The sequence below is a fragment of the Phyllopteryx taeniolatus genome, chromosome 21 (genome assembly GCF_024500385.1).
Source record: "Phyllopteryx taeniolatus isolate TA_2022b chromosome 21, UOR_Ptae_1.2, whole genome shotgun sequence".
Classification (NCBI taxonomy): domain Eukaryota; kingdom Metazoa; phylum Chordata; class Actinopteri; order Syngnathiformes; family Syngnathidae; genus Phyllopteryx; species Phyllopteryx taeniolatus.
The window spans coordinates 4,224,181-4,237,322 of record NC_084522.1 but is presented as its reverse complement, the minus strand read 5'-3'; the positions used below and the strand labels follow the sequence as shown (position 1 = coordinate 4,237,322).

Genomic DNA, 13,142 nt, shown 5'->3' with positions numbered 1-13,142 from the left:
GGGTGGGGGTGGGGGTGGATGGTTTTTTTTTAATTATTTATTTTATTAATGCCCGGGGTTGGGAATGAAAAAGTTTCTATTTTCGGCTCTGGTTACGTACCGAACCCCGGGCATTGATTTGAAATGTTAAATGAATCAGGCGACGGGCGTTTTTTTTTTTTTTTCGTTTTTTTTTTTAAATGAATATTCCAAGTTGTTAAGGGTTGCCGGTGACACGTGATCGATAGTCGTCACAATCGTCACATAAAATAAAGGCGCGCACGCGAACGCCTCGCCATCAATTGAGCGCGATTGGAGCTTTATTACAACTAAAAAAAAAAAAAGGTAACAGAGGAATGTGCGTGATTTACGTGATGTGCGGCCTTTTTATTAAAGGTGATTGACGCATTTCCGGGACGAAAAAAATATTTTAAAAAAAAATGATGATACACAGTGGCCACAATATTAGGGACGCCTGCGCGAGCTATAAAGGCTAAATATTAAAATATATATATTTATATATTAATTTATTTATTTTGACGGTTTTATGCTAAATATGTTTATTAATGTTGGCGTACGTGCATCAAGAAATTAACTTTTGTGGCCAAAATGTGTTTTTTAAAATGTATTTATTTATGTATTTATTTTACGTCAGATGAGTACAAAACGTAGTGTTTCCGAGGCACATATATGTTGTTGGAAAACTTTCACGGCACACCACCAAACAAAACAAAAAAAATGGCACAAAAAAAAAAAAAAAAAAATTAAGTTCATACAAAAATCGTGATGATCTCGTCTCGATTTACTGGCGTGAAATCAGGGCCTGTTTGAAGTTCTGTTCTTCAAAGTTGGAATGTTTCTCTTTGGACTAAGGGACGGCATAATACGTGAATACAAGTAATCGCCGTCACGTTATCTGATTTGAGTTTTATTATCCTTTATTTATGCCAGGTCATGCCCGACAGGTGCTTCAAGCTAATTCATTTCAATTTTAATTTCAATCATTTGGGAGCTAAGGGGCCTCATTGGGTCCCCAACCACCGTGGCAGCACAAAGACTGAACAAAAAAACAAATATTTTCTTGAGCTGATCAAAGAGGATGCTGTGAGTCGGCTATTACATTACATTATTTTATTTATTTTTTAGCTGTGATATTGATTGGCGGATTATATCATCCATAGCGGACGTTTTTTTCTGTCGGCATTAAAGACGAGCCTTTGGAGTTTTTGGTTTGTTTGAAAGAAGAAAAAAAAAAAAAGATGGGACCGGCTCGATGAACATGCGCAGGAACGCCACCAATTAAAAGAACTACATTCATTGGAATGGCATAATGGTGAATTGTATTTTTAATCATTTGTTTTTTTGTTTCTATGCTGTCCGTCAAAATGTCTACTTGACACCGCAGAAAAGGTTTGGGACAGCTGATAGCGAGCAAGGTAGGCACAACCCCCCCCCCCCCTTTTTTTTTTTTTTTTTATAATTGATAACATGCATTCAGTCACAAGCAAAGTATTCTGATTAAATTGCTTTCATTCCCTTTATTTCATACAGAATGTAATAAAACATGCTCTCCTTCAAAGTGTAACCGAAAAGTCCTGTTTTTCCAAGAACAAAGGGCGTATTTTGTTCTCCAAAATATCCCCTTAAAGGTGTCTTTTCCAGCATAAATATGAGAAAATTGCTTATACGGTTAATATAACACAAACTATGACCCTAAACACTTCAATTAATAATTTAAAACACATAAAACGTTAAAAAAAATGTCAAAAAATCTGAAGTTTGAATCAAATCTATGGTCTCGGTCAGCAGGCATCATGGACTGGTTCCGGCCCGCCAACCGCCTATTGAGAAACAACTCCCAACAAATGTCTGTGGCTGGTATTACAAAACAACCCATGTTATCTCCTAGTTAAACATATTTGTCCCAAAATTTGTCCTAATAGTCATCTGTAGGAACGAACGTCCGAAAATATATCGCCCTTGGTCGACTTTGGCTCACTTGAACGGTGCTGGTTCTCGCCAAACTCTCAAAAGCCAAAATGTCCGATTTTTTCGTCATACTATACGTTCGGTGGGTCCCGTTTAGATTCATTGGCAAATATTTCCCCGTTTGTTCTGCTCCAAAGCAGCAAAGAATCCACAAACATTTCGTTATTCTCGTTTGCCAGCTGACGTCACTGCAGCGACTCTTAACACCTTTGGCGACACCCAGTGGACAACATGGTAAATGACGTTCGATTTTTTGCCTTTTATAAGCAGACAGATTCATTAACAGCTCATCAAAACTGATTATTAGCTCTTAAACGCATACTACGGCTATAATTAGCATCATAAATAAGGTGTTGCTCTTTAAGCATCTAATAATAAAATTCTCGTTAGGGGCTGAAACAAAACCGACCACCAGAGGACAGCGTTGTAGCACAAAATGGCTGCCACCAGCACTAAAACACGGAAGTGCACGTACAGTGGGTTGAATAGATACGACGAAACTATTATCACGGTATTTTATTACTCCAGTGCCCTCCCACATTCCAAAAGTATTACTTAAGGTAATTATGTCCGTAGGCGCTTACTGTTAAGGTGTTTGTCAATATACCTCCTTGTAGCTAGCTGGTGACCAGCTCAGGCAAATGCGAACAAGCGCTTTCGAAAATGGAATACAATTTCAGGCAATGTGCACACAAAAGCAGCAGACACCCGACGTACTTGAATTTAATGTTTTAATTGGTCTCACATGAAAGCACATAACCAAATAACGTACTTACAGTGCCACCTGCAAAATGTTTCAAATCCTGCATCCCGTCTTTTTTTTCTTTTTTTTTTTTTTTTTGACCCACCATGATAATAAGAAACCAGCACTAATTTGTGTCGTCTAAATGGTCCAAGACGCTGCTTCCTACCGCGTTACTAAGCGAATTAGCATCAACTTTAACTTTCGAAAAGGACGGCACAAATGCTTCACCTTGTTCAAGCTAAATCCTAAGCAAAATAAAAAATAAAAAATAAAATAAGTGCCAGTTTCAAAGCACATCTACCTCTCACGCCATACTACGAGAAAACGCATACATTCCTGGGGTCAAGGGAGGGGGAATAAAATACACACAAAAAGGTAACACAAAATAAACACCTGAATAGAAAAAGTAGCAAAACAAACTTACAGTATCAGGCCATTTCTTTTGTTTTAATCAAGTTGTTCACTTTGTTAAAAATGCAAAGTATGCAGGATATAGACTGAACAAAATGTCAGCATGATGGAACATAACCTTTGCGGCAAAAAAAATAAAAAAACAAAATGATTGATGATCAAAAAGAAAAAGTCCAGTCACACAAAGAACCTTAAGTATGCTGCTCGAGCACACCTAGAACCCACCGAGCCATTGTGACGCATGTACCATCTGTAAAAAGTAACAGCCGGGCGACAAAACAGCAAATGTTCACCACGGTCGAATTACTAACTTTCGCCGATGAAATCTGGAAAACTGGCGTAAAACAGACAAGAATCAGACGGTGGTGACCATTTTTGTTCCAGCTGACGCGTTTCAAGGTGTTTTTGTGGACCCAAGTGTCACAACAGTTCAAGTAAAAACATACAAAGTATCAAAATATAGTTTGAGGTTCGATTTTGTCCTGTAACGGTGGCAGCTTGCTACCGTAAACGACGGTCTAATTTGGAACTAAAAAAAGTAGGAGGGTTTACATTAGGACTAAACTATATCAGAAAAAATATAACATCCATTGGTTGAGACATTGAGTAATGTTCAATTCAAATAACAAAAACATCTATTTTTTTTTTGTTTGTTTTTTTCAGTGGAGGTGTTCTTACGATGACCAAACACATATTGTACTTTACACACTGAGTGGAGCGTAAACATACATGTATGTGCATGTACGAGCACACGCACAACCACGCACACAACTTAGGCTGGTGAGAGGTAATAAAAAAAGTATTTCTTTTTCTTTTTTTTTCTTTTTTTTCTCTCCATCTTATGGAGGAGTTCAGTTCTTGTCAGCCTCCGCCGGCGCCTCCGCCGGGGCCTCCGCCGGCGCCTCCGCCGGCGCCTCCGCCGGGGCCTCCGTCTCCTCGCCCTCAGCCTCGCCCTGGGCGTCGGACATCCACAGCTGCCACGAGGAGGAGAAAGGAAAAAAAAAAAAAAAAAAAAAGGTAACAAACATTAGTGCCGAGTGAGGGTCAAGTACTACAGCTCTCGACAGACTGGCGGGGAAATGGGACATTGCACCGAGCCACTCCCGCCACACCCTAATGTCCTATGACTCACCGGTACGCTTGTGAGCAATGAACACACACAGGCTTTAGTGGCGAGTAGTCCACAAATTCTGTTAACGAGTCATTCCTCATATGTGGGGACTCAAATTTTAAAAATCAGTACGCGTGTACCCTGCTTTAGTCTACATTGTTCCGAATTATTCCTCTTCCACCACACAGAAGTAGTGGATACTGCCTATGTCCAAATGTGGTCACAGATCGCTACTATTGGTCAGTCCCCACCTGATTTGTTATTTTTAAAAGTTATTAACCATTCCAAAGCGTTAAAAATAGCTTGGGAACAATTCTATTAACGCTATTGGGCATTTCGACTACCTTGAAACGCGACCCATTTAAGGCCTCTTTATACTCCCGCGGTCGACGAATTGCCCCGCGCAGCACCCGACAAAAATGGTTGCTGCGCGTCGAACGCCGCGGAGATAATCTCTCGTGATTGGTCCGTTTTAGTCACATGCTGCGATGACATACCAGCGAGCCCATTGGTTCTACATACCATCTACGTCGCTGCCTTCTCGATCGATTTTGCAGCAAAATTAAACGCATCATCTGGTCATCTAGGTCCATTTGTTCTGTCGCGGTCGCCATTGTTGTTGCTTTGTAACTTGTTACTGAAAGGAAAGAAAAACGGCTACCGGAAACGGCAAAGAAAAATGCAGAGGAAACTCCACCCTGTGGTGTCCTCCAGCCGTAGCGACACCCCCGACTTGGAGGAGAACTGCAGCACACTTTCAAAGCTGTGCGCGTGGGTCGCGCTCGAGTATAAAGGCAAACTGTGGTCGTCCGCGCGAGTATAAAGAAGACTTTACTCTGCGGGAGCCTTAGGGCATTTTGTCTCCTCACGATTGTTACAGTCATGATAGTCAAGGAGTCTCCACTGGCCACCTCGGCTTTTATCTCGGGTCACTTGAATCTCAAGGAACCGCTGTATATTCTTTTTCACACAGATACCCCAGGTTCTAAAGGAGACTTGAGGGCAAAGTGCAGCAAAGTGGAGAACAATCCTGCATTGGTCCAGAGCTAAGGCACAGCAATGCTAACGTTAGCATGTGTTTGTTGTTGTCATCCTATGCCTTATATATGCCAATTTTGTGGAGAAAACATGATGCAAGTAAGTTTTGGTCCTGGGGAGCAATTTGGGTCTCGCTCTTGCCTCAAAATGAGTTTTTTTTTTTTTCAACCAGAACACTTGTTCTCCTTTGGAGATAATGACACTGCCTTCAGGGTTTGCGCTGTGATGGATGTTTTCATTTCACCATGACCGGGAACAAGTGTCAAGGGGTGATGAGGAAATTTTAAATAAAGGGAAATTGGGCGGGGACGCAACCGGCACAGCACGTAGCAAAAGACGAGGCAACTCACAGTCAGATTGTCGCGGAGCAGCTGCATGATCAAGGTGCTGTCTTTGTACGAGTCGCTGTTGAGAGAGTCCAGCATGGCGATGGCGTCGTCAAAGGCCTGGAAAGCAAGGCAGCCAGCACGTTTACAAAACGAGCTTCGGGGGGAAGGGGAACAAAAAAAAAATCTGAAAACAAAACGGACAACGCGCAACATAGGATAGGGCGATTGGTACTTTTTTGGCGAGCTTGCAGGCCTTGGTGGGCGAGTTGACGATCTCGTAGTAGAAGACAGAGAAGTTGAGCGCCAGGCCGAGGCGGATGGGATGAGTGGGCTGCATGTCGTTGTAGCTGATTTCCAAGGCCTCCTGGTACGATTCTTGCGAGTTGTTGATTTCTGTCGAGAGGGGGCGGGGCAAGCGAAGAATTGAAAGCATCACAATCACCCAGCCTAGGTATGCAAAGTCTGCGTCCTAATAGTACTAGTGAAGCGCTAGATATTAACGTAGAATTTTATGTAACCACAGAATTGCCAACTACCGCCTCCTAGTAACATGTCGTACCTGTATGCTCATGTTGTCTTACTAGTGAGTACAAAATGGATAAATGCACTTGCCATAAAGCCGTTGGAGCATTTCTTCGATATTCTACTAGTGCTCTGAATTGGCCTACTAGCAAGAACAAAGAGCGCACTAGTACATGGATCTCATACTTTTATATCAAGCATACCAAATTCAGCTAGCTAGTAGGATGTCCCCCAAAAAAAAAAAAAAACGCGTTTAATGTCAAGTTGCTTGATCATTTATTCAATATCCCACTAGTGAGGTGAATTTTCTTACTATTAAAGACAAACAGCAAAATAGTACATGGTCCTTAAAACAGCTTTGTGGCAAGGCATTTATTCAAAATCCTATTAGTGCACTGCATTGTCTTCCTAGTAAGAACAAAGTGTTTTAGTCCATGGATCTTAAGATGGATATCGAGGATAATGAATAAATGTTGAAACAGCTTGCCATAAAGTCATTAGGGCATTTATTTGATATCGTACTAGTGCGTTGAATTGTTTTACTGGTATGTTTTACTAGTACAAGGACCTTAAGATGGATATCGATGACATTGAATAAATGCTCAAACGGGATGCCATCATCTGGGAAACTTGGTGCAACCGTCCTCCGAGTAGCCCCGTTAGTAGCTGAATGGATGATGTCACTCACCATCCTTCTTCTCTCCACTGGCCACCTCGGCCAGGTAACGGTAGTAGTCACCCTTCATCTTCAGGTAGAAAACCTTGCTGTCAGCAAGATTGGCGTTGGGAATCAGATGTTTGTCGAGCAGGTTCTGCAAGGTTTGTAAACAAAACGCAACAGTTGAATACCAGTGACGTGTCTTGCGGCTCACGAGGTGTTTTTTGGCCACTTGTGTAACTCTACAAGCTGACCGAGGTGACTTAACCAGTTAAAATACACACCATGCAAAGGTGATGAGAAATCGCAGCCATGCAGTGCACTCCCATTTTAGGCAAATACCGAATAGTTGTACTTAAGTAGAAGTACAGTTAAAGTGACCTCTAACTCAAAAGTACTGATTAAAAAAAAAAAAAAATCACACACTGAAATGTACATTAGTAGAAAAGTAAAGGGGAACATTTTAATTCCATTATGTAGTACCCATTTTGATAACTTGCCACAAAGAAGCTGCACACAAACTAGTTTGCCCTCATACTAACTTGCATCGTGCTTACACTGAAGAAAAAAAGAACTGGATGTGCTATCAAAACGTGTTCACATAGCTTTGCCAACGTCGTGTACTAGTAATTAGTGACTGATAAAAATGCTAAATTAGCTATTGTTTTTCAGATGAAACAGAATTTTTGAACGCTAGAAGCTAGCGGTTCTTAGGCTGGTTAAGACAATGCAATCGGAACGAATTATTCTTGGAACCGACAAACAATTATGTAAAACAAGGGCACAGATGGGGAACATCTTCTCGGAATTTGTTGTCGTCATTACCTGGTTATCGTTCCTCCATGTCGCTGCTGTCAGTTCCCAAAATCTCAAATCAAAATCTCAACCATGGTTGCCTTTACCGCTCTCTATTTACAATAGAGATAATAGGGGGAGGAGTCTGCTTGTGGTTTGAACCGCCTGCTAACAAAAGACCAATAAAGGCTTACTTAGTATAAAATTTAAAGTATTTATTTGCTGGGGTAGTCTGGAATTATTTTATTTTTTTCTTAAGGTGGCCTACAGTGGTGCCCAATGGGCACTGGCCATTCATACAGCCACAATAGATCCAGTTCTTCTCAATAAGTCCACATCTGCGGTAGACCCGAAGCGCTGCCTGCGGTGGCCACAACGCATCGCAAGAGTGCATAATTGAAAGTACACAGCGTTGGCGCTCCGCTGTGCGTCTATATATAGCCGGCCCGCAGTTTGAGCTGCGGATGTCCTCATGGAAACAGACGACACTTTAATAAGAGAGTAAAGCAACTTGGAATTCCAGCTTGGCTTTTGTCTCCGTCACTGCCTCGGCCAGACGCAAAACTCTGTATATCTTCTAAAGTGCGGCAGGGGTCTTCAACAAGCAGACCCAGACACGAACCCAGGCCTTCCACCTATACCTAAATGCCAGTTTGGCATTCGTGAATTTTCCTTTTTGAGGATTTTTGGTTGGACTTCTGCTCCGTTATTCGATGGGGTAATCGGGATTCGGTAGACTGCTCAATTCTAAAAACATTGGATAGCTGCAGCACTAATACAACACAGCCTAACCGCGTGCAGTGCAACACCAAGCCAACCGAATTCTCTATTCAGAAGGACGATGCAAAAATGTGTGTGTTAATGGTGTTTTGAGTTGTTTTATGTTTATATAAGTGATTTGCTTGTTCAACCTTCACCAACTTCTAAGCTTGTGTGAGAAGCTCACCAGAACTTCATTGCAGATGTCGTTGAGCTCCTTCTCGATCTTCTCCCTGTACTCCTTGGCCTGGGCGGACTTGCCGGGGTCGTCACACTTCTGCTCAATGCTGGACACGACCCTCCACGAGGACCTCCGGGCACCCACCACGTTCTTGTAGGCGACGGAGAGCAGGTTGCGCTCCTCGTTGGTCAGCTCCTCGGAGCCCTCCTCCGTCACGGCCTTCATGGCCGCCGCCATGTCGTCGTAGCGCTCGGCCTGCTCGGCCAATTTGGCTTTCTGTACCTGGATCTCCTTGTCTGTCATGGCTCCTGCGTGGGCTGCCGGAGTAGCGAGCAGAGGAGGTAAGGAAGGAAGGACGAAGGAAGGAGATGGCAGCGAGAAAACAAAGGAGACAGAGATTAGGGAGACAGGAGAGCACGCCGGGGAGGGAGAGTGGGAGAGGAGGGGGAGGGGTGGGACGGATATGATCACAGTGAAACTGCACTGGATGTCAACGCGACCGCCTTCTTGACTTCTAAAATACCCGCAGGCCATGAACGATCAATATTTAAAAGGGCCGCCAGGTACTCGGCGCAGCATTTGGGCCTCGTGTAAGTGGTTGCTGCAACAGTGCCTTTTGCCTAAATTCCATTTGAAAAGCAAACAGACAAGCGTAGTCCATTTAATAGGCAATAAACTATGTAAAACTTTGAGCATTTCAGTGCCCTTAAGTTATTTAATCAAAGTACTCCAGACTGAAATCTACAGCAATTTGTGCAATTTTTCTACACTGACGCGCACACAAAAAAAATAAAAATAAATAAAAACTTATATCTGTCATTTTGCCCGCTTCTGTTAGTAATGAACCCAAAGATGCCAGATGATTGCGAACAGGACTGGAATAATGGAAGATTCCAGTAGGTGTGGTTTTGAGGCTGACGCCCGAGGAAGCAGGGTTGAACTCGAGGCAGAGAAAGATCTAGATTGTTAACCATCAGTGGTGGAAGTTTTAACAGTTTATCAGTTTAGATTGTTAACCATCAGTGGTGGAAGTTTTAACAGTTTATCAGTTGGTAATGGCTCGCTGTTTTAACAAGCCAAGGTAGTACACCCATATATTTTTGATAGTTTATGCTTGATAGTTTATGCTCATTAGGGTCACGAGGCAAGCAGAAGACCGTCTCAGTTGACTTTGGAAAAGTGGGCGGGCTTCACCCTGGACCAGTTGCTGGCCAATCGCAGGGCGCGTGTAGAAAAGCGTTCCGACGCACGACAACAATTTACAGTCTTCAATCAACCTAAGAAACATGCTTGGAATGTGGGAAGCCGGAATACTTGCAGAACATTTAAATTCCACACAGGAAGTCGGAGCAAAAATGTGATCCCGGAATGTGGCGCGGACATGCTAACCACTCAAGACACCGCGCTAGCAGCTAATTCTAGTGGATAATTGTTTGCGATATATGCATTAAAGAAGTGGGCGCATTAGTCAAAAATGTGATAAAATGACAGAGGAAAGTAGTAATTTGTATTTTAATGAGTTACACCAGCTCCCTCGCACATTAATCTTAAAAAATAAAACAGCTTACAGATCACAGAATAAAAAGCACACATGCAAAAAAAGGCACTCCGTAACTCCTGCTCACAACCCAGGCTAAACTTGACGCCTGCCAGACATACAAAGATTTTAGTCTTGAACAAAACTTCCTTGAGACCCATTACTACTAATTATTCATTGCTTTGGCCGCATCTTGGGGTGTTATAAAAAGAGCTACGGATACTGTCCACAGAAGAAGAAAAACACGGCTTGGTCCAGGGATGTTGACTAGTACGACTAAATCAAACCTTAAATGAAATGTCACTAAAAACCCACTTACATGTAACCCTCAAATGCTCATTTTAATACATTTGTTTGAGATTTTCTTCTTGGCCATAGGGATGGCTGCAGGGGAAAAGGGCAATTTAAGTCGCACACCTCTGGCGAGGAGGTTTACTCAAAATGGCAGCCGTCATTAGAGCACAGGTAAAAACACGTTTTACTCGACTCGAAACGTCAGCCCCCGCAGGGTCTTCCAGGCGGTCGTTAATAGCTTAGAAAATCGCGAAATTGGGAGGTCAAACGCCGTCTTACCGTGAGACTCGAGAAGAGCGTCTTAGAAAAGGAACATTAGAGTCAAAATGGCACTAGTAGCCCGTGAGTCACATCCACCTGCGCCCTTCTGTGGAATGTCGGCGAAGCAGGTTTGGCGTCATACACACCTGCACACAAGGAACCGACAAAACTACACACCCAACCCACCGGGGCGAGCACGGAATGTAATGTAATGTGTGTACGCGCACAACACACTAACGGGGGCTGCTTGTGAGGAATTATTTGTGCCGGTGACCTCCGTGGCAGCTGGAAAGAAAAGAGACGGACTAGCTTACATGTTCGCTAGTGAACGCCCTTTCTTTCTCTTCTCCCCCCCCTCCCTCCCTCCCCGGCCGCCCTCGCTTCCCGGAAAACAACCCCGAAAAAGAAATGAGCCCAAGCTGGCGAACAAAATGGTTCATTTCAGCTCGGCGGTTTTAACGTTGGTAAAACTACCAAGTGAGGAGACGTCGGCATTTACGGAGAATGGGAAAGGGGGGAGACCTGGAACTCGCTCCGCCGAACAATGAGCGAGCATCACCGCCGCGGTTCTCCATTCAAGCGGGCCCCCGCAAGCCCTGTTTGGACGACCCCGCCCGCCGTCGACGGAGAAACGGCCCCACCGTCGGTGCCTGACTAACCTGTGGTGGTCGTTCTTAAGACGGCGCTTGTGTCTCGTTTACTGATTCGCAATTCGTGATTCCCGGCCGGGCCGCACAGCTGATGATCGCTCGCTCTCCCGCTCGTCGGTCGCTCGGTCCACGGGGTTTCCCTCCAATCAAAGCCACACCAGCAGGGTCGCGCTGGGACGAATGACGTCACGGGACGGTTGCTGGGGCAACTGCAGCAAGGAGGGAAAAAATGGCGAATAAGACGTTGAGCAACACTGAGTATATAAACCCAAAACTAGAATTCCATTTACAGGGAGTTTTTTTTTTATTGCGTGTGTTCCTTATTGACTTCCTTCATTAGTAACGGGAAGCGTACTTGCATTCTGTTTCTTTCACGTACTTTCCTGCGTTCGTAATTTCTCTTCTTGACCTCTTAGCTGCCTGCCTTCTCCTCATACCGCTTTTCTTCCTTCCCTGACTTGTTTTTAATTCATCGTGCCTTCCTCTTGTCCTTCAGACCTGCTTTTTATTTTGCTTTTTCATCCCAGCTTCATTTACCCCAACTTTTCTGCCTCTTCCTTCCTGTGGTTTAAATTATTCCGCCTGCCTTTCATCTGACCCATTTTAATCCCTCCACTTTAACCTACTTTTTTCTTCCTCCTTCAGACCTGATTTTATTTGTATTCTTTGATTAAAACTATTTTTTGCCCTCCTTTTTGACTTGCTTTTTATTCATACAGCCTTGAGTTCCTTCAGCCGTCAAACCTGTTGTTTTATTCATCCCACCTTACATCCTTTCTTCCGTTGCTTTAACCAGCTTTTTTTCATTCCTTCCTACTTCCTTCAGCCTCAGACCTGCTTTTTCCTTCCTTTTCCTTCCTGACCTATCTGCTGTTTTTTCTTCCCTCAATAATGTCAATCACAAAAGTACAAAGCGCAAAATCCACTTTAAAAAATTGATGACACAAATAGACTTGCAAGTGACTCATGTGGGAAACATGCCCCATTGATCAGGTTTTGCCAGTGACGTTTGGGTGGGGTTTCAAGTTTCTCAGTGAGTGAGTTGCCATGAGCTGAATTTAAAAAAAAAAAAAATGCACACATCAGCTGTTACCACGACAACCTCATAGCTTGAAATCAATGTTAGGCTAGTTGTGCAGTTGCCACCAGAGTATGTCTGAAAATAGATGACCTATAGCTGCTGGGAATTAATTCTTTCACCTCATTAAGACAGCTAATTTCATTTTGCACCTTTTTTTTTTTTACCCGTTAATTCGGCCTGCTTTCTTTCAAACAAAACTGTTTCATTTAACTTATTTGAGGCCTGTGACTAACTGCTTATGCAATGTTGTTATACATGAAGTGTCGACACAATGCTCCAACATTATGCAGATAGGACCGATCCCGAGATCATTTACTGAGCCACAGGGGCAAGTCACTGTTCCAGTAGTTTTCACAAGACATGCCAAATTACTAATCGATTTCAAAATGTGAAACTAAACAGCATTAAACAAGTTTTTTTTTTTTTAAAGCCACATGACTGTAGGGGTATTCATGGTAGTCATGTTACATCACGGGTATCAAAAGACCGGTTCCCAATTACCTTGCAAAAGGACTAAAAATATTGGGACATTTCCAAGGAAATTCATTCATTCAAATTCAGTGCACAATCAAACAATTTGTCAAACTGGCTCCTTACGATGGTGGCGTATTAAGGAAAATTTCTGTCACGTGTATGAACCACCAAAGATGCTCCCAAGGCTTGTCTGCATAAATACTCTCACCATTTTGTTCAGTCAAATTGCCATTAACCAGCCAAAAGACATAATTGTTAGCAATAGTGATTATTTGCATTAGGCACTAGTCTCCTGTCCATTTTCAATTGCGCTTGTCATTAGGTAAAC

The 13,142-nt window shown here is 43.1% G+C and overlaps 1 protein-coding gene across 7 annotated transcripts; it reads right to left on the bottom strand.

Annotated features, from left to right (window-relative positions):
* Positions 1 to 2,685: 2,685 nt before the first annotated feature.
* Positions 2,686 to 11,709, bottom strand: LOC133471286 (14-3-3 protein beta/alpha-B-like). 7 transcript variants are annotated; one of them, XM_061760723.1, is made up of 7 exons: positions 11,615 to 11,709; positions 11,269 to 11,468; positions 8,524 to 8,834; positions 6,813 to 6,936; positions 5,835 to 5,995; positions 5,624 to 5,719; positions 2,686 to 4,098 (listed from the first exon to the last, which is right to left on the bottom strand). In XM_061760723.1, the coding sequence occupies exons 1-7, from the start codon at positions 11,692 to 11,694 to the stop codon at positions 3,976 to 3,978; spliced, it is 1,095 nt and encodes a 364-aa protein (XP_061616707.1). In that variant the 5' UTR covers positions 11,695 to 11,709; the 3' UTR covers positions 2,686 to 3,975. The 7 variants fall into 7 exon arrangements, with proteins under 7 accessions (XP_061616707.1, XP_061616708.1, XP_061616709.1 ...); XM_061760724.1 differs by having other exon boundaries at positions 8,524 to 8,825; XM_061760725.1 differs by having other exon boundaries at positions 11,639 to 11,709.
* Positions 11,710 to 13,142: the final 1,433 nt, after the last annotated feature.